The sequence below is a fragment of the Hemiscyllium ocellatum genome, chromosome 9 (assembly GCF_020745735.1).
Source record: "Hemiscyllium ocellatum isolate sHemOce1 chromosome 9, sHemOce1.pat.X.cur, whole genome shotgun sequence".
NCBI lineage: Eukaryota > Metazoa > Chordata > Chondrichthyes > Orectolobiformes > Hemiscylliidae > Hemiscyllium > Hemiscyllium ocellatum.
In genome coordinates this window covers 37,614,803-37,637,022 of record NC_083409.1, presented here as the reverse complement: position 1 = coordinate 37,637,022, position 22,220 = coordinate 37,614,803, and the positions used below count along the sequence as shown (strand labels likewise).

Genomic DNA, 22,220 nt, shown 5'->3' with positions numbered 1-22,220 from the left:
GACATAATACAGATTGATTCATCAGTCAAAGGGTAGGGTGAGAACAGGGCGATAGGCAGCAGGAGTTTTCCTTGCCCTTGTTTCATTGTAGTTTCATTGATGTTGAGGACTCTCAGGGCAACTCTCTCCCCAGTGTGCCAGCACTTCAGCTGTTGGCACAGAATGTAACTCGGTACAGTGATAAAGTTAAAAATCACACAACACCAGGTTATAGTCCAACAGGTTTAATTGGAAGCATACTAGCTTCCAATTAAACCTGTTGGACTCTCACCTGGTGTTGTGTGATTTTTAACTTTGTACACCCCAGTCCAACACCGGCATCTCCAAATCATAGGTACAGTGATGTCTGGGATATTGTCTTTGAGGTACACTTGACCAGTTTGTGGGACAGCTCTCCCAATTCAAGCACAAGCCCTCAAATGTTAATGAGGAGGGCTTTGTGGGATTGACACAGCTGAGTATACCAATGTCATTTCCATGCTCTAGGTTAAGCCAAGTGGTACATCTAGTTTCAGTCCTTTCTGACTTCATAGTGCTTTGTACTTACTAGGCCTTTTGGATGCCAGCTAAAACTCAACCACATCCTTGTGAGTGTGTGGCTTCATATCAAGGCCAAACAAGTGTCATGACAATATGGATTATAGCCCCAACTTACTTAGAAATGTTGAAAATGTAATAAAATCTGATTTATTTTTTGAATAAAGACAGGTGGCTAAGTATGCAATTTGCAAAATGTCTGGAAAATTCCTGTGTGGATTACACCCAGCATTGACAGGCAACTTGGAAGTTCACATCTTAGAAGGGTATTGAGGAATTTCAGAGATTCAGTTCAAAGGGAAAGACTCAATGTAGAAACCTGAACCATCACCTGGGAGTTACACAATGAATGGTAGCCCCCTAGGGAGTACTGAGGAACAAAAGGACCTTGGTGTACAATTTGTTGACATCTTTGCTGCTGACATCTGCATTATTGTATAGACAGGGTAAATAACCAAGGTCTTTTCCCTAGGGTAAGGGAGTCCAAAACTAGAGGGTTTAAATGAGAGGGGGAAACTTTTAAAAGGGAATCTGAGGGGCAATATTTTGACACAATGAATGGTGTGTATATGGAACAAGCTGCCAGAGGAAAGGGTAGAGGTGAGTACAATTATAACATTTAAAAGCCATTTGGACACGTAGTGGATAGGAAAGGTATAGAGTGATAGGGGACACATGCAGACAAATGGGACTGATTCAGTTTAGGAAACTGGGTCAGCATGGATGAGTTGGGCTGAAGGGTTTGTTTCCGTGCTGTATGACTCTACACGTCCATAGATCCCTTAAGGTGTCAGCACAGGTAGACAGTGTGGTGAAGAAGATATATGGGGTGCTAGCCTGGGCATAGAAATACAGGAGTAAAGGAAGACATGTTACAACTTTATAATACATTGGTTAGGCCATGGATGAAATACTGTGGGCAGGTCGGTCACCACACCATCGGTAGGATGTGTTTGCACTAGAGAGGCTGCAGAGGAGATTGACCAGGATGTTGTCTGGGATGTAAAGCCTCAGCTGTGAGGAGAGACTGGACGCACCGGGTTTGTTTTCCTTGGAGCAGAGGAGGCAGAGGGACGACCTGATTGAGGTAAGCCCAGTTATGAGAGGCATAGATAGAGTAGATCATGAGAATCTTTTCCCTGTGGCAGGTGTGTCTAAGACCAGAGGGCACAAGTTGAAGGTGAGGAAAAAGTGTTTTAAAGGAGATACCAGGAAAAGAGAATTCACCGAGAGGGTTACAGAAATAGGAATCTCACAACCTGAGAGGATGCCTGAGAGGGTACTCTCGCAACATTTAAGAATCAGTTGGATGAGTTGTGGACCATGTGCGGGTAAATGGGATTAGTGTAGTTTGGTATTTGTGGTCAATACAGAAGGGCCTGTTTCTACGCTGTGTGACTCTGTGCTGGTGATTATGGCTCTGTGATTCAGCAAGGTAGCATTCTAAGTGTTGAGATTTAAATTGACCCAGTACTCACAGGCACTTGACACTTTGAAATATACATCTTCCTGTTTTCATGTCTAAATAATCTTGCTTTGGCCGCAAGACTGTGTTACTTCTTGGGTGTTCCAAAGAGACATGGATTTATTAAATCATATTAGATAGCTACTTCAGAACATCTCTCTAATAAACTTTGGTTTATAACCAAAGTTATTTGTTTTCAATCTTGGTCAGAATTTGTCATTCTTTTTAACCAGAAGCTAGACCTGCAACAAATTATTCCGTTTGAAATTCTGCCTGAGAAACAGATTCTCCTCTGCCCTAACATGTCCTTTTTCCGACGGCGAGCTGCTCTTTCTTTGTACAATGTTGATCGAAGTGAAATGTAGGGGCGGTGTTCGACACGTTGCTGTGCAATTACAGTGAAAAACAAAAGGTGAATTGAGAAAATTCTCAGCAGGTTTGGCAGCATCTACTGGAGGGAGAGAGAGAGAGGGAGGGGAAACAATAGGTGATCCCTTCGGTGACCTTTCACCAGAAGTGTTGATGTGAGGCAAAGGGATTGGGTGACATGGGAACGGGTTTGGCATAACAAGTTGGGAAGGGTTTACTGTACACATTTCTCCTCAGCTCGCCCCTGATATGTGTTTTGCTTGTGTGTGCTCTTCTGTCTCTTTGTAACTCATTCGACTGGTGGATTGGGGGTGGGGAGTGTCTGGGGATCTGGAACACACTTGAACAGCTCCCCCCGCGTGTGTCTCTGTGAGAGAGATGGATCAAAATAGATTACAGCCACAGAACTGGATTCTCCCGCTGCTGGAGCGCCGGTCAAGTAGAGCAACAGGGAGCTGCAGATTCAAGAGGTCAAGCAAGGTACGAGTGGGTGGGACAGGGGAGGCGAGATCAAGTTGGGGGAAAAAAATACTCAAATGATTTCCAGCGAGATCCTGCCCCTTCGCTACCTTTCAGCGTCCCTATCAATCAATCAATCAATCAATCAATCAATCCCCTGTTCTCAATTAGTATGGAGGCAGTAAGCTAAAAATTGCCGTCATGTGGCAGAGGTGGGCTCTTCATTAACTGTGTCTCTTCCCCCGTCCTCCCCCAGAAGGAGTTTAAAAACTAAATAAAGGACAGACCTCCCTGAGTAACAGATTGAGTCCTACAAGGGCGCAAAGGGAGAGGGTGATACTAGAGGGTATAGGTTTAGGGTGAGAGGGGAAAGATATAAAAGAGACCTACAGGGCAACTTTTTCACACAGAGGGTGGTACGTGTATGGAATGAGCTGCCAGAGGAAGTGGTGGAGGCTGGTACAATTGCAACATTTAAGAGGCATTTGGATGGGTATATGAATTGGAAGGGTTTGGAGGGATATGGGCCGGGTGCTGGCAGGTGGGACTAGATTGGGTTGGGATATCTGGTCGGCATGGACGGGTTGGACTGAAGGGTCTGTTTCCGTGCTGTACGTCTCTATGACTCTATAAAAAGGCAGGGCTACAGAGAGAGAGAACTACGACAACACCATTGGAAACAGGTTGTTAGAAACAATTTGTGCTCACTTTCAGGAATGCTGACTCTTCCCTTTTTAATCGAAATATTTTATTCACCCAGACCTTTGACGATTCAGTATCCAGGAATAACTAAATGGTCCAGATTCTCAGAATGTTGTATTTAATTAGTCCCAAAGGTAAGGCCGAAGCAGCAAGGTGAGCCGAGGGATTGGAGGTGCAATTTTCCTTCATTTGAGACAGCAAACAATGCAGCTCCTTCCCTTTCGGATACATTCAGTGCTTTAGAAAGTGTCAGTGGATGGTAGGAAATGCCCCACACTTACCTTTCAGTGAATGATGCAGATTGAGTTTCAAGGGAATATTGAAACAGGCTGGATAAAGCCATCACACTATTTCCCTCAGAGTTCAGGCTATCTCTGTGGAGGAAAATAGTCAACGATTCAGGCCCCACCTTCCACTGCCAGATCTCCTTCAGGATTTCTGGTTGTCCTTTGATTTTCACTGCTTTCCACGACCCTTCTTGAGTTGATCAAGGTATCTTCCAAGTGCTCACTGCCGCCTCTCCTGAAAGCCTACCAACCTGAACTGTTAACTTGGTTCCCAGATCCAGCCTGCCCTGCTGAGTTTGCCCAGTATTTTCTCTTTTGATTTCAGATCTCTAACATCTGCAGCGTTTTGTTCAGCCTGGCCATTTTCTTGCTAGGAGGTAAAAAGCTAATTCCGCCCAGTCAGGTCTTTTTTTTTACATTCACTCATGGGACGTGGGCGTCGTTGGCTGGACATGCATTTATTGCCTGTCTCTGGTTGCCCTTGAGAATGTTGTGGGCTACCTTCTTGATACTCATGGTGCTGTTGGGCAGGGTGTTCCAGGATTTGGATGCAGTGACATTGAAGGAACAATGATATAATTGCACATTGGAGGGGGGACTTGCAGGGGATAATGGTGCCCATGCCCTAGATTGGTGGTGGAAGACATGGATTTAGGAAATGCTGGTGGATCTCAGCGACCTATTGCAGTACATTCTGTAGACGGTGCACAGTGCAACCATGATTGGGGGGAAGTGGATAATTAAGCTACAACAAATATGAAGCAAAGAAACCATGAAGGCATGGTGGCTCAGGGGTTAGCACTGCTGTCTCACAAACAGGCTCAATTCCACCCTCGGGTGTCTGTCTGTGTGGAGTTTGCACATTCTCCCCGTGTCTGCATGGGTTTCCTCTAGCTGCTTTGATTTCCTCACACAGTTGAAAAATGTGTTGCTGGAAAAGTGCAGCAGGTCAGGCAGCATCAAAGGAGCAGGAGAATCGACATTTCGGGCATAAGCCCTCACACAGTCCAAAGATGTGCAGGTTAGGCAGATTGGCCATGCTAAATTACCCATAAGTGTTCAGGGATGTGTAGGCTAGGTGGGTTAGCCATGGGAAGTGCAGGGTTACAGGGATTGGATGAGTCTGGGTGGGGATGCTCTTCAGACTGTCAGTGTGGACTCAGTGGGCTAAATGACCTGCTTCCACACTGTAGGGATTCTCCCTACACTTTCATTATGAAAGCTGCAATCATAAACTTGGCTTCCTGAGTTTAAACAATTCCAGCAGAAATGGTGAAAACACTCACTGTTTGGAACCAATGTGAAGTTGGTGAGTCTGAAAGAGAGTTGTTTTGATTGTGCGCTAGATGGTTGAACAGACCTGTGAATGCAATACCTGTCAATGTTATCCCTCTGCAATTGTAAAGCCAGTTTCAACTACCTTTGTTTGCAACTGAATATCTGCCTGTATCCAACAGCCTCTACAGGTCGCGGTGATAAATATCGATAGGATCCCAGCTCCAACTGCATATTCTGTCAGTAAAACACCAAACCATTGTATGTTAGACACTACTAACAGGCATAATGGCTTTACCAAGGAACAGAGACTTCCTCCATCTGGAAGGTAAGTGTAAACTCACTTGGGATGTAGACAGTTCTGATGATTTTTCTGGAACCTACAACCTACAAAAATTGAAAGGAAATCTTCACAAATGAATTGGGTGAATAGCCAAGGTCTTTTGACCCAGGGTAGGGGAGTCCAAAACTAGAGGGCGTAGTTTTAAGGTGAGAGGGGAATGGTATAAAAGAGACCTGAGGGCAGCCTTTTCACAGAGGGTGATGCATGTAGAGAATGAAGTGTCAGAGGAAGTGGTGGAGACTGATACAATTACAACATTTAAAAGGTATCTAGATGGGTATATGAATAGGAAGGGTTTAGAAGGATATGGGCCAAATGCTGGCAAATGGAACTAGATTTATTTAGGATATCTGGTCAGCATAGATGAGTTGGACTGAAGGGTCTGTTTCCATGATGTACAACTCTATGTCTCTCACATTCAAAAACACTCAATGCTGAAGTAATACTGAGCTGTGGATATGGTTGGGAACTATGATAAACACTTTGAGTTTTACACTATAGGAAGGAATGTGTCTGCATGTCAGTACATAACACTGTCCCATTATCTACTTACTGCCTGTATTGCTCACCTTCTCCTCCCCATTGGCAGTACCCACCAATGCCCATATTCCTCCTCCACATATCCCTGTAACTATTCAGACATCCCATCCATCCATGACACTACACACCCTCTTCTCCCTACAGGCCTTGACAGACAATATTCATCCATCCCCTCTATTGCTGCCCTACGCAAACACCATTCCCCCTCTCGCCAACACATCCTGTTGCAAGCCCACCTCTCTCTTACACGCTAGACGCTGCATACTCCCTCTCACCCATTACCTGGCACAGCCCACTAACTCCCACACCTACCAAACACTCAGCCTTGATCACACCCACACTCCCATGGTCTGTTCAAGCACCTCTCCTTGTGCCACTCTGTCTGCTTGCCACCGCCTGCATTCCTGGTCCAGTGTGCACTGGTCCCCTGCCCCCTCAACTCCAGGTGGCATAGTGGCTCAGTGGTTAGCACTGCTGCCTCCCAGCACCAGGGACCCAGGTTCTATTCCAGCCTCGGGTGACTGTCTGTGTGGAGTTTGCATATTCTCCCTGTGTGTATGTGGCGTGCTCTGGTTTCCCCCCACAATCCAAAGATATGTAGTTTGGGGATGTGTAGGTTAGGTGATTAGTCGGAGTAAATATAGAGTCGGGGAATGGGTCCAGGTGGGTTACTTTTTGGAGGGTCAGTGTAGACTTGTTGGACTGAAGGGCCTGTTTCCATTTTGTTATGACTCTGTGAACTCCAGTCACTCTCAGTCTCTGACCCACCCATAGGACTGCCAATCATCTCATGCCCTGCACCCTTGCCTTTGCTTTCCATCCGTGCCCCATGCCTGACTGGTACGGAACTTTGGGTTCCAAAAAAGAATAGAGTCATAGAGTCATACAGCACGGAAACAGACCTTTCGGTCAACTCATCCATGCCGATTAAGTTTCCCAAACTAATCTCATCCCACTTCCTGCCTTTTGCTCATACTCCCTCTAAACCTTTCCTATTCAGGTACCTGTCCAAATGGGTGTAACTGCACCTGTATCTACCACTTCCTCTGGTAGATCATTCCAAATACAAACCACCCTCTGTGTGAAAAAGGTGCCCCTTGGGTCCTTTTTAAATCCTCCTCCTAACATTATGTCCTCTAGTTTTGAACTCCACTACCCCAGGGAAAAGTCCTTTACTATTCACTTTATCTATGCCCCTCATGATTTCATAAACCTCTATAAAGTCCCCTCTCAATCTCCTATGCTCCAGTGAGAGAAATTCCTGCTTATACAGCCTCTCCTTATAGCTCAAACCCTCCAGTCCCAGTAACATCCTTACAAATGTATTCTACACCCTCTCTAATTTAATAATATCCTTCCTATAGCTGAGTGACCAGAACTGTAAACAGTAATGTCCTGTTCAACCGGAACTTGACATGCCACCTCCTATATTCAAAGGTCTTAGCAATGAGGCAAGCGTCATCTTAACCGCCCTGTCTACCTGTGATGCAATTTTCAATAAACTACGTACCTGCATCCCTTGGTCTCTCTGTTCAACAACACGACTCAGGGCCCTACCATTAATTGTATAAGTCCTGCCCTTGTTCGCTTTTCCAAAATGCAAAACCTTGCATGGATTTGACATTTTTCCCTTTCTATGGTTGCTGTCAAACCTGCTGAGTTTCTCCAGCACTTTCTGCTTTTATTTCAAAGCTCACTGTACTCTGTCAAGGCAGCCGGACATTATGACAATGAGTCTTTTGCACAGATGCAGTGCCATTGTCCATGCATCTTGTAGAAGGGCAAACCCAGTCATCTCTGATGCAAGAAATTGAAACGGTAAAATCCATAAAAGTACTTCTGCAAATGGTTGTACTGATTTGCTGTGTGCTGAGTATCCTAAAGCAGAAGTTGTTCATAGGTGCCACCCTGCAGTCAACACAAGTCAAACCATTCTTGTAGTCATTTCTTCACACAATAAGAAGCTTCTGACTCTCTCCTAACCCCATGCTGCAGCAAAGTGGTACTTTTCCTATTTCTTCCACCAGCCATTCTCTGCTGTCTGATTTTGGCCCATTCCCGCTAAATCAATTGTGACCAGCAGACAGAGTATATATTGATCCCATTCAGGTCTGTACCTAAGTTCTGGTGGTGAAAGGCTAGGGTTTAAACATTCCTTTCCAGCCAGTTCCTTCGTCTTGTTTTAGTAAGTTAAAAATCACACAACACCAGGTTATAGTCCAACAGGTTTATTTGGAAGCACTAGCTTTTGGAGCGCAGCTCCTTTCTTAGCTGTGATTGAGTAGCGCTCCGAAAGCTAGTGCTTCCAAATAAACCTGTTGGACTATAACCTGGTGTTGTGTGATTTCTAACTTTGTCCACCACAGTCCAGGTCCTCCACATCATTGTTTCAGTAACATATGTAAAGTCATGTAAAGGGACTCCATGTAAAGTTGCATTGTGACAAGTTCCAAGGGCATTCAGTGTGCGCTTGTCAGTTTTGATAGTATTTTCAATGAACGTCAGCACAGGCTGCCCTGATCAGATGTTTTCCAGCATGTAAGACATGTAAATGTGAGACACTGAGACCACTGAACCAGTGTCACAGCCCCAGGGTCACACCAAGATAGGACCAGAAATTAGATCGGACAGATACTCACTGGATTCTGGGGTCTCAGAGAGACCGATATTCCAAGAGAATCTCTTGGGCAGATCTGAACAAACTCCAGTTCCCCATTACAGAAAATTCTACCTCCAGAGTTTGTTTATTAAGCAATAATTCTCCTGAAATCCAAGGACACTTTTAAGAATATGAAAGTTTAAGTTGGATGCTTTTTAGTGTTTTTCTTCGAACTGAGTTGAAGCAATGCCTTTAAGATTTTGTTGGTTTCCTTTTTGGACTGAAACAAATACTGCTTTGCTAAAAAAAACTTACCTCTACAACTTAGTAATAACGTTTGAAAATGACTTTTTAAAGAAAAACATACTTGTTAAATTACGGTAAATTTGATCTTTACCGATCTTTGGCAACTACAAGACAAGTCATGATTTATTAATGTGCACCTCATGCATATTTACATCTTGCATTTGGTCTGCAGCTCTGAGGGGGCACTTTCTGTAACAGCGATACAGATGGAAATGAGTGGCTTTTTCTTTGCCTTCTCATTTTATAAATTTCTTTCTTTCCATTTTTAGAACCCTTCCATTACACATTTCCTCTACTGAAAGTGCAGAAAAATGTCCTATCCCCCATGCCTCAAGCTGGCATAAGTTAACCTTCCCTCCCTTCTGTGTTTGCAGGAGTTACCTTGCACCCACTTGGCACTTTGCCCAATTGCATGGCTGAGATTGAAAAAAAATGTCTGGGGAACTCTGTGTGGCGTGGAGCAGTTCTGTGTGTTGTCCTGCCAGGCCATCTTGCACACTCCTTATATTTCTGTTGAATTTGTAATTTGCCTTCAGTTCTGCATAGCTCCTTTTCTCATTAACGTTTCCTTTGTCGTTTGGGCCCACAGTTTGCCTTCTAACCCATCATCAGGGGGAATGAATTCTCAGAGCAACTCTGCCAGGATTGGCTCCAACTTACCTAAGGCTATGCAATTGAAAATAAACCATTTGGTTAATTCTCCTTTCAAGCACAGCACTGTATCTCATCTCCATCACATGGTGAGTCATTACATTTCTCTTTGGAAAGAGTGAATCATTCAGGTTTTGTTATGACTGGCTAGCTCAACAGTCAAACTCTGCATTATATTCATTCTCAAATACACATTGAGAGCTTGATTGGATGTTGTTGTTGACTGATATTTGAAGGCTATTACATTAACACTCTTGATTTGGAGATGCTGATGTTGGACTGGGGTGTGCAAAGTTAAAAATCACACAACACCAGGTTATAGTCCAACAAGTTTACTTGGAAGCACACCAGCTTTCGGAGCGATGCTCCTTCATCAGATCCTCCACAATCACCTGATGAAGGAGCATTGCTCCAAAAGCTAGTGTGCTTCCAAGTAAACCTGTTGGACTATAACCTGGTGTTGTGTGATTTTTAACATTAACACTCTGTTGTTAGCTGCAGCTCAGGCTATTGTTGAGCTTGTCAGCTTTGCTGCCCTTCTGTAATCTTAGATGTTCTTATATGGTTTGTTTTCCTTAGTTTTAGTGTTTTACCACAGTACGAGGAAGCCAAATGGCCAATTTGGTTTCTAATCACAAGGTGATTAAAGAAGCCTTGATTCAATTGTGCAGGTTGTTGCTGAGAACATACCTGGAAGACCGTGTGCAGTTTTGCTTTTCATACTTAAGGAAGGATACACTTACCTGGGAGGCCGGTACAGTGAGTCTTCACTAAACTAATGCTTGGCATGAGGGAGATTGGATTAGAGTGGTGCTGGAAAAGCACAGCAGGTCATCATCCGAGGAGCAGAAAAATTGACGTTTCGGGCAAAAGCCCTTCATCAGGAATGAGAGGCTGGTTACCCTGGACCTACATTCTCTGGAATTTAGAAGAATGAGAGGCAAGCTCATTGAGACATAGAGGAGTCTGATGGGTCTTGACAGGACAGGTGTAAAGAGGTTGTTTCTGCTGGTCGGGAAATTTTGAACAGCCAAATGTTCTACTGCTGCTCCTATTTTCTCCGTTTCTAAGTTTTTAGAGTCTCCAATTGCAATAATCTATTGAATTATCACTCTTTCACATTGGGTTTGAGAATCTGCAAGCAGAAATCTTTTCTTCCTTAAGGTAACTAATTGTGATACCACAGAAATAGTTCTCAAGAAATAGAAAATACAGAGCGAGTCTGTGAGAATGATGTTTAAGTTAATGCATGAAAATTGCAGTGGAAAGTTTTATTGCTTTTGTTTCCTGCGAATTGCAGATTGGTGAGACCCATGGAGCAGTAGTTTGGAGACACACCCAGTCAAGTCTCAGGCTTTCCTGATGAAGGGCTTTTGCCTGAAACGTTGATTTTCGTGCTCCTTTGATGCTGCCTGAACTGCTGTGCTTTTCCAGCACCACACTCTGGACTCAAGTCTCAGGGTGTGTTTTATGGGCAGGGATCCATTTAGGGAGAGGGTTTGATCGATGCAAGTAAAAAGGTAGAGTTTTGGGCAATTTGTTGATGTTATTCTTTTGACTAAAAAAATGAGTCAAAGGTTATCGGAGGTCAGCAGTGAAGCAGAGTTGATCCGAAAATCACATCAGCCATGATCCTATAGAATGGGGAAGTTGTCTCGAGGGCCAAATAGCTGGCTTCTTAATGTGAATGGTTGATACATATTCTAAGGACAGTTCCTAGAAGAATTCCCAGTTCACAGAGTCCTTTCCTGAATGAACACTCCAGCTATTAATAGCCACACGGGTCAATGCAGGAACCACATGAGTCAGAGCTGCCCAGTGGTTGGTCATAAAAGTAGGTGGGGCTTTGAGAGAGAGAGAGAGGTTTCTGATTGGTGAGAAGAGTGTCCATCTCATGTTCTTAACCAATAGACTCACTGGGATGATGGCCCTCTGTGACCAGTCTCCAACCCCTCACCCTCCCATCCAGATAGTAAGGGTGGGTGCCAGTGAGGTTATGATTTAGAAAATAAAACCACTCTGATGGATGGTAGCTGCACAAATAACTCACTTGTGCTCAAAACAACTCTGCCTGTTAACTAGTTTACACCCTGGAGTATCTGGGCACAAATGTGGAAAACACTCCAGGGCCTCTGCTTGTCAGAATTCCTGGATTTCATTAGCTGCCCGTTTCCTGTAGGAAGCTTCGAAATAAGAGGGAATGGGTTCATTTTGATTTTCGACAGCAAATAACTTGCATGATAACGGTGTTCTGAAGATTTTGACTTCCGGCATAAAGCACTGATCATTAACATGTGTGGATCAGTCAACCAGGTTTTTGTAACATGGTACAAGAAATTACATTTTTTAAAGATCTCTTTCTTTGCTGTAGTGAGGTTTGCCACCTGGCGGACAGGATGAAAACAATTTTTTTGCAAAAGTTTAACTTATTCATGGAATGTAGAAAAATACGTAGGTTACCAACTCTAAGTTGGTGTTGCACAAGATGTTTAACAGTTCGGTTTGTTTTAATACAGTGTGTGGCACACTGAGATGCTTCACTGCACAGACAATAACTTGCCACGCAGTTATATTTACAATATATGAATTTCATGTTAAGTATACAGACCAATGGATTTTATGGTGTTCTACAGCCAGAAGCCAGTGGTCCTTACCCATGAGATTGCTGTACTAAGCCTTTGGGCATCCCTCAGCATATAGTCCTCAACTCTGGAATGTGCTACAGTGCGAATGGTCATGAACAGCTCCTCATTGAATCCTTACAATGCAGGTGACTTCCTAGTCTACAAGTCAATCAAGTCTACAATGACCCTCTGAAGAGCATCCCATCCTATCCCCGTAACCCCACATTTACCATAGTTAACCTGCCTATCTGTGGGAGGAAACTAGAGCACCCAGAGGAAACCCCAAAGACCCACATGGGGAAGAATGTGCAAACTCGACGCAGCCAGTCATCTGGGGCTGGAATCGAACCCAGCTCCCTGACGCTATAAGGCAGCAGTGCTAACCACTGAGCCACCGTGCTGCCCAGTGCAGCTCTTTGCATTGGTAGACCAGAGAGCTTCAAGTAAACTCAAGAGGCTGGTCATGGCCCGCAACTTTAGTCTCCCAGTTGGCCTCAATCCCCTGCAGTTCACCTACTAATGCCATTTCCCTAACCGAGGGACACCGTTTCCCTGGAGCAGGTGGAGAACAAGGACACCTATGTCAGACTCCTGCTCACTGACTACAACTCCACCTTCAACACCATTACCCCCTCCAGACTGATCTCAAAACTCCATGACCTTGGTCTCAGCTCTGCCCTCTACAACTGGATCCTCAGCTTTCTGACCCACAGACCGCAATCAGTGAAGATAGACAACTGCATCTCCTCGACAACAACCCCCAACAAAGGAACCCCCCTCCCCAACCAAGGATGCGTTCTCAGTCCCCTACTGCACTTCTTGTACACCCACAACTGTGTGACCATGCCACCTACAAGTTTGCTGATGACACCACTGTGGAAATCTAACAACAATAAGTCAGAATACAGAAAAGAGAAAGAGAGCTTGGTGACATAGTGCAATGAGAACAATCTCTCTCAATGTTGGCAGAACTAAAGAACTGAACATTGACTTCAGAAAGAAGAGGACACACCCCCATCTATATCAATGGAGCAGAGGTTGAGAGGGTGAAGAGTGTCAAGTTCCTCGGAGTGACGATAACTGACCACCTGTCCTGGATCTCTCATGTAGATGCGATGGTCAAGGTGGCACAACGACACCTCTTTATCCTCAGGCTGCTCAGGAAATTTCGCATGTCCATTAGGACCCTTACCAACTTTTACAGATGCACCATTGAAAGCATACTGTCCGGGTGCATAACTGCTCTGCCCAGGACCATAGAAAACTGCAAAAGGTGGTGTGCACAGCCCAGACCATCACAGAAGGCAACCGCCCAACCATAGACTCCATTAACACGGCTCACTGCTGCAGAAAGGCTACCAACATCATCAAAGACCCTTCCCACCCCTGTACTGCTCTCCTACAACCTCTTCTGTCAACAGATGATACCGAAGCTTGAACACACGCACTGTTAGGTTCAGGAACAGCTTCTTCCTGGCCCATTCTACTGGAGTGGTGATGGCCTAATGGTTTTATCACTGGACTGTTAATTCAGAGACCCACATAATGTTCTGGGGACATGGGTTCGAATCCAAATTGAATTCAATAAATATCTGCAATTAAGAATCTAATGACGACCATAAATCCATTGCCATGTTGTGGGGAAAATCACCAGTCTTGGCATTCAATGATAAGAGTTTACTGCCAAGGAAATACCGGAATTCTAGGGAGAGAAAGACACCAACAGCACAGATGTCAGGTGCGAGTCTTCTCTTGGGCTGGAGCACATGTTGAGAAATTTTTACATGTCTTGTGATACAACAGGTCAGTGATGAGATTGTTGTCTTTGTACATGGTTTGTTTATACTAATTGTTACAGAATCATTGATAGTTTCAATACAGTAATTGTCAGTTTCAGGGTAGACAATGCCAGTTTCAATGTCTGCACAGAAATCCGTTGCTGTAGTAATGGGCGCTAATTGTTCTTCCTAAGAAGAATGATTACTACAGCCCTGGCCATTGACACTTCGTATTGAGTGTATATCAAGTTGTTAGCATTTCTATAAGAGGTGCTGGCTGGAACCGGACACTTCGGGCAGTGCTCATTACTCATGTATTCTCTCTCCCACCCGCCTTAAACTAATGAGGTGCATTGTGCTGGCATTCTGGTGGCCTCAGACAGTGTCTGTATCTGCTCTGCTGCTTCTTTCCATGCTGTAATCTGGTGGCCAACTTATGTGTGAAGTTGGCCACCTGATGACTCGGGGCCATCTTGTGTGTCTGTGTGCCTAGTTGTCACCCTGCCCTGTATCATCTCCCTCTTCAGCCAATTGTCAGAAAATCCCATCTGGTTCACTAATGACCTTTTGGGAAGGAAGTCTGTCATCGTTACCTGGTCTACATATGACTCCAGACCCACAACAAAGTGGTTGACTCTCAACTGCCCTCTGGGCAATAAGGGATGGGCAATAAATGCTGCCAAGCTAGTGATGCTCTCATCCCTGTGAAAGAATAAAAAAAATTACTAGACTGATAAATGGACTCTCTAACTTCAAATAATGCTGATCTTGCTACTGTGCGATGTAACCTGTATGCTTCTGTCTAAGTTTTTCTCATCCTATGATCTGTATGTCCTTGCTTACGATGATCTGCTTGTGCTGCTGGTAAACAAAGCTTTTCACCGTCCTTAGGTACACATGACAATAAATAAATCAAATTAAATCAAGAGCATCCTTTGATTGAGTTGATGGATCTCCAGCAACAGTTGCTGTTTATTTTGGTGACCATCACTTTCCAGACTTGCTTTGAGAAGGAGCACTTTCCTCAAGGAGATGGGCAATGGTCTCTTCCCCCTCTCTTCTACAATGTGGCAGATATACCTCAGGAGTCAGGAATTCAAATTTGTCATCATTGCAGTTGGGAGGCTATGCTATTGCTGTAACTGTATACCTGGATGATGAGTAACTTCTTTTTTCCCATTCTATTTACTAAGTGTCCAATTCTGTCCTTTTTTGTGTGTGTATGTGGAAGCATTGCTTTTCCCCTGGAGAAGATTGGAAGTTTGAAATCCTGAGCGAAATAGAGCACATTAAGAAACTGCAGAGTGAACTGAAGCCCCTTCATTATCGCCATTTGGAGACAGGTCAGCTGCTGAAAGCCAGGTACAGCAAACCAGTTCCCTCCTCACCTCCTGAATCTTTGTTTATTTGATCTTGCTCTGTGTGAATTGTTTGCCATATTTCCAACATCACGTACATCTGAAACTTTTTCATTGGCTGTGCATTGTGACATCCTGAGGTTCAACAGTGTACAGTATAAATACATGTCTTTCTTGAGGTAGGATGCGAAATATACTACAGCCGATTCCTGATACACGGCATTCCTAAGGACACTTATTTGTATGTAAGTGAACTGAGATTTTTCCATCAACCTCTGTTGGTTCAGCAGATCACGGCTTGTTCAGGCAGACACTGGTTCAGAGATCCACTCTTCCTTCCCCAGCTGTTTCCTCCCATGTTTCCTGCATTTTGAAATTCGACACGGTTGCAAAATGACAAGTGCTGTAGGGTTGTGATAATTCCTGAGAATCTAAAATAGGATACGTTGGGATGTGTGGGTTGCTCACTCCCCGAGGCTAACAACCTGAACTCAAAAACAGAGCTTTAGCAGCCTGGGCCTGGGACAGCATCAGAATTTAGATGGTGTGGATTGGAGTTTAGATTAGAGTGGTGCTGGAAAAGCACAGCAGGTCAGGCAGCATCTGAGGAGCAGGGAAATTGATGTTTCGTCAGTTGAGGGATAGAAGCCTGTGCAGGTTAGTGCTCCAGCCTCCAGGTCATATTTAGGTTTGATCCTGGGGATCTGGAGGAGGGATGGGGGGGATTTCAGACTCTGTGACCAGGGTTCAGTAGGTTTCGAGTAAGAAGATCACAGATCTCAGGGAAACTACTGGGGTTAGGTTGGAAGCTTGTGGGCCTTGGGAGATCTCGTGTTGGAGTGTGAGTGTTGCTGTCGGATGGGGATGGGTCAAAGGTTAAGGCTGGAGCCTTTGAGAGATTGGATGGGGTGTTGGAGAGCAGAGGTCTCGAGATTGAGAGTGACAGTGATCATAGTCAGTGTTTCCCTTTTTAGTCCTGCGGTGCTTAGAATGGATTTCCTGCTGCCAATGAGCACTGGCTCATGTTACCTAGAGACCAAGCTTCAGATATAGGCAATGGATGTCTCACTGGGAGCACAGAGAGAAGGTGTGGGAAGGAGTAGTGGGCTTGTTATTTTTGACCTATTGAACCACATCACAAACATTCTTTTTGCGAGGTTCTGGGGTAGAACATGAAGCTGGAGCTGCTGGCTCTGAGGCAGGTAAGCAACATACTGACCCTGCACACCCCCCAGAAAAGGTGTTTACAGAATGAAATAATGAAGTTCAGTATAAAAGTAATTCACTTACAACAGATACATGCGCTGCAGAGATTTATCAGAGTTTATGCCTAACCTCCTCAATTTTCTTGGCCACCAGACTGAAGCCCCTCTATCCTGTGGTGGTTGACGGACCGAGCATTGCTCAATGTAGAGGAATTTTGCCAGGTTAGTTAAGTAACACTACATGTAGGGGAGGAATAATAATCTAAACAGTTGGTGAGCCCACACTTTTTGCAGCTGGTTGAAGGTCTATTGTTGATATAAATGTACCTGAGGCTGAGATGCTGGCTGCTATAGGCATGTCTAAGGGGATTTTTAAAAAATTGTTCTTGGGTTGTGGGTCTGGCTGGAAAAGTTGCATCCACTGAGTTTCTTCAAAGAGGGAGTGGTTGGTTCTCTCTTTGATCTGCCATAATCCCTGTCCTGATGATGCTGCCCTCTGCTGGAATGTTTGACAGGGTCCTTTTGCTAATTGGCAGCTGGATGAGGGCAGAGGTCAAGGGATAGTTTTCCTGTCCAGTGGCTGGTGGTGCAGAAATATTTCTCTCCAGCAGCATCTTTCTGTTCACTATCTGTCGGCTCAGTTACTCTTCGGAGGGTCAGCGTAGACTTGTTGGGCCAAATGGCCTGTTTCACACTGTAGAGATTCTATGATTGTCTATCTCTTAAAGGTGGGCTGCATACTGACCATGAAACATTACACAAGAGTGTGATAGATCCAACCATCTTCACGTGCTTCAGCAATAACCTTCCCTCCATCATAAGTTCAGAAGTGAGGATATTTTTGTTTGCACAATATTCAGCACCATTCCCAACTCCTCAGATCCTGAAGCAGCCCATTGCTAAGACTGAACTGATAAGCTCCCTACCAGTGCCTGCCAATGACCATCTCCAACAAGAGAGACTCTCCCTTTACTGTTTAGTGGCATCATTGTTGCTGAATGCTCCATGATCAACATCTTGGGAGTTACCATTGATCAAAAAGTGAATGGGACTGATATATAAACAATGTGGTTACAAGAACAGGTTAGAGGCCAGGAATTATCTGGTAAGTAACTCACCTTCTGCCTCCCTAGTGCCTGTGCACATCTACAAGGCACAGGTTAAGAGTGTGATAGAATACTTGACCGAATGGGCGTAGTTCCAGCACTTAAAACGTTTGTCACAATTTTGATGACAATTTTCTATTGCAAATGCTAGCAAAGCCCAAGCCCCCTCAAAACTTTGCTTAGTCTACTAAATGCATGATTCCATCTAGGTGCATCTCACCTTTTACTACCTATGTGAAAAAGCCAGAAGTAAAAGAATTGTCAACATAGACAAAAGAACAAATAGTTGATTCAAAGCTTTGGATATGATCAGAGTTCACTATCTCAATCACAGAATAGCAACTAGTAAAGTTGCAGTTTATCACTGGCAATCAGCAACTTTGATCTTAATGTTCTGTATTTTAAATGCACCCCTTTTGTTACAAAATGCAAATGTCCATTCCTTCTGTGTTGTCAGTAACCAATTCAGTAGCAGCCCATCCACAACTTCTGCTGAATATGATAACTGTCTGTAAATAGGTTGCATGCTGGAATTGGGTTGGTGCGAGTTTGAATCCCATTCTGCTCAAATCAGAACTGAGGAAGAACCTTTAAGGTAGGAAGGAGAGAAAATGAAAGGAACTATTATCCCACCCTCATTATTGTGCTTCTTGGTAGCTTGCATTCCTACCAGAGAATCACAGAAGAGGTAGGACACAGATGGAGACTCTATTGTCAGTGCTGGCTGTCATTTTTATTCCTTCCCCTACAATATTTTCTTTTCTCTTCATGTTTTCAGTTCCCATTAGACAATTCCACGGTGGCACAGTGGTTAGCACTGCTGCCTCACAGCGCCGAGACCCTCTTAGACAGATCGAACACACTTCCTGAATACAGCTAGCTTCCTCAGTTTCCATTGGTTTCTTTGTCAATCAGTGTTGTCTAATTTTTGAACCTGCCACTAATGGAAGTATTTTGTCCTGAACTATTCTGTCCAGACCCATCATGATTTTGAACAATTCTCTTGAAGCTCCTCTAAATCTTCTCTTCTTCAGAGAGAAAAGCCCTGTTTCTCCAATCTATTCACATTACTGGAGTTGCTTAAATCTTTTCTACAACCCCAATAATGTCTTCAGATTGTTACCAAAGTGTAATCCCCAGAATTGGACTCAATACTGTAGTTGAAGCCTTTGTAGTGTTTTATAAAGGTTCACCATAACTTCCTTGCTTATCTTATGCCACTGTTATTAATTCCTGTATACCTTGTTTGCTCTTTCTGAACCTGAACTACATCTTCAACTGTTTGTGCTCATATAAACCATAAGATGTAGGTGCAGAAGTAGGCCATTCAGGTCTCTCTGCTCCTGACTCCCTTTTACAATTGCACCCTTTAATTTATTTTGCCTGTCTTCATTTTTCTCAGCAAAGTGGGTCACTTTGCACTTCTCTGCATTATATTTCATCTGCCACTTCTTTGTCCATTTTGTCACACTCGTTTGACACTGATCACGGTCTTTCTTACAATTTTCAATACTTTCAAGTTTTGTGTCATCTAGGAATTTTGAACTTGGGCCATTCCTACCCAAATCTAAGTCTTCAATGTAGGTAAAGAAAGCAGTGGTCCTGATACTGACCACTGTGGAACCCCAATGTGTACCTTCCTCTATCCTAAAATGCAGTTGTTCACCATTAATCCCTGCTTCTTGCCATTTCACAAGGACCTGTGCTGCTACTGGCTCTTATTAATGGGTTTTGTCTTTCCTGATAAATCTATTGGTGGCGCAGTGGCTCAGTGGTTAGCACTGTTGCCTCATGAGGGTAGGGATGTGTTCAATTCCTGCCTCGACCAACTGTCTGTGTGGAATTTGCACATTCTCCCCGTATCTGTGTGGGTTTCCTCTGGGTGCTCCAGTTTCTTCCCACGATCCAAAGATATGCAGGTTAGGTGAATTGGCCATGTTAAATTGCCCATAGTGTTCAGGGTTATATAGGTTAGATGCATGAGTCAGCGGTAAATGTAGAGTGATAGGGTAGGGGAATGGGTTTGGGTGGGTTACTCTTCGGAGGGCCGGTGGAGACTTGTTGGACCAAACAGCCTGTTTCCACACTATTGTAATTCTATGATTACATGTCACTACACCTTTTTGAAGTCCATATATACCAGATCACTGCTTTACCCTCATCAACCCCCTCTTTCATCTCATCAGAAAACTCAGGTAATTTATTTAAACACCATCTTCCTTTTCTATGTGTTAGCTTTTCCAAGTGACTGTTAATTTTTTTTCCCCAGTTTATAACCTGTAAAAGCTTTCTCACCACCCAGGATAAACTGAATGGCCTATAGTTACTGGGATTAATACAGTGATTAAAATGTCAAAATATCCCCGAAACAAAATAAATTGTATGTTTTAGTCATATGGATGTTAAGGTACAGATCAACTAGAATGGTGAAACAAATTTCAAAGGTTAAATTACCTACTCCTGCATCTCCATTCTTATCTCTTGTGTATTATTTTATGCTTATAATTTCTGCTCCTATTTAAAAATGTGTTCAATTCAATAGCCATGGTGGAAGGAGACAGCATTTAAATATATATTAATTTAAGTGACTATTAGACACACGGAATAGGAATTTCGGACTAATAGGACAGTTTAATTTTTGTTAAAGGTTTTGCATTTTAATTTTATAGAAATCTTAAACTGCAGGTGCAAGCCAAACTGAGGAATGAGCATCCATGAGCGGCTATTCAACAGATTGCCTTTTGATGCTTGTGAGAGAGAGCCCTTTAACACACTCCATCTCCTCTCTAAAAGGTGGAGACTCTTGAAATCTGTGACAATGGGGAATCTTCATGGATTGCTTTCCTCACCCAGGTGGACTTTCCTACAGCAGTGTTACCATCGGGAACAGTGAGTCACCCTTGGGTATGAAGACAAGGCCAACACTTCATGAACTAGGGTCACGCAGGACAAAGTGATGCCAATGTATTGTGAGACTTTTGACTTTGCAATGGTTGACTGTTGGTATTAGACCCCCAGAAATTGGCGATATAATTTGGCCTGACAGTCGAGAGGATTTGGATATTTGAAAGCTCTTCAGGAGATCATTAAGATACATATTCTGGGATACATTCAGTTTACTTAATCTTATTTTACAATCCAATAATCCTCTGCTAATTTTCTTCCCTCCCTTCAAAGCGTCGTTTCCTTACGGGGAAATGGTTCCAAGTCCAGCTTCTGAGACAAGTAAGTGCAAGTTGCCATCTTGCTGGAAGGAGACGATTGGTGGCCCTTTCAGGCTGAGGGTTACCATGTCTTAGGCAAGGGTTAAGGGTTTCATGAGATGGGCTTTCGTGGTGATCTCCGTCGATACACACACCATTGTCATCACTCTGCATTGCAAACCTGCCATATAAGTTTACTGACCCCTTTTATCCGCTTGTTTCCCAAGAGACAGTTGTTCATTCACAAGATTTGGCAGTCAGTCTTTACAGACTATTAACTCAGAAAAGGCATTGTCGTTTGAGCTTGATCTGTATTTCATCATCCAGTGGCCCACACAGATACACACTTCAGATGCTGTTCATGATTTAAGGAATGAGAATCTTGTGATTTCCCTTTCTAACCAAGAGGCACTCAACCCACTAATGAAATGCTTACAAATTATTGACTTCAATCAGCTAGCTCAGCACAAAAAGTGGTTGAATCCAGTATCTTTCTGGCCTGTCCAGTTCTGTTAGTAACCGGATAAACTTGCTGAGTTGTTAGGAGAGCTGATTTATTTGATTCATGATGTAAAGAATTTAGATAACATTGTAAATTCAAACTAATAAAGGCAGAGCTTGTATTCATGAAAAAAAGCCATTTCCCAATCCTGGTTAGGGATTGAGAGTGTTGTTTTTCTCCCTCTGGCCATATCATTCTCCATTATCATGGAAATAATACAGCAGCTTTCAAAGTGTCACTCTTGAATTAATTACCATGAGATTTATGAGAGAGATATTTTGCTGAACTGATATTTCGTCAAAGAAATAGCTTCCTTTACCTTGATACCTTTACAAAAGACAAAAAGAGATCAAACATTGATTGTATGGATAATTATTGCTGGAAACCTGAACTTTACAAATCAAACTGCAAGGTACATTATAAGATTCCATCTAATTCCCGGTATAATCTGAGATACTAGTAACTGTCACCAATCTTCATGGAAGATTAGGCGGATTTATCACTAGGAGCATGTATATAACCAGGATCAAAGTCCATTGTTGATGATCTATCTCCCACTCAATGAACCAAGATATCCATTCCAATTCATGCCAATGGGATAGTCAAGCCTTCTTTTCAGAATATTACTGGCACAATTCCGGTGAAGGAACAGCAACCAATGGCAAAATATAGGTTAAAATCTTCAAACCGAAACAAAGGATGGAAAAATTATCATTCCAGTTCTGAGGAAGGGTCACTCGACCTGAAATGTTAACTTTGATTTCTCTCTACAGTTGCTGCCAGAGCTGTTGAGTTTTTCCAGCAAATCCTGTTGTTTCTGATTTACAGCATCCACTGTTCTTTCGGTTTTGAAAAATTATCATTACTTGACACAGCTAAAATCCTATTCCCTTTGGACCAAGACTCCAGTC

General features: G+C 43.5%; 1 protein-coding gene across 1 annotated transcript; it reads left to right on the top strand.

Moving 5' to 3' along the window:
* The first annotated feature begins 2,749 nt into the window (after positions 1 to 2,749).
* On the top strand, positions 2,750 to 20,681 carry LOC132818491 (uncharacterized). Its single transcript, XM_060829550.1, has 6 exons — positions 2,750 to 2,851; positions 5,277 to 5,422; positions 9,472 to 9,622; positions 15,167 to 15,297; positions 16,653 to 16,720; positions 20,290 to 20,681. Exons 1-6 carry the CDS (start codon positions 2,750 to 2,752, stop codon positions 20,310 to 20,312), a joined length of 621 nt encoding a protein of 206 aa, XP_060685533.1. The 3' UTR covers positions 20,313 to 20,681.
* The last annotated feature ends 1,539 nt before the right edge of the window (positions 20,682 to 22,220 follow it).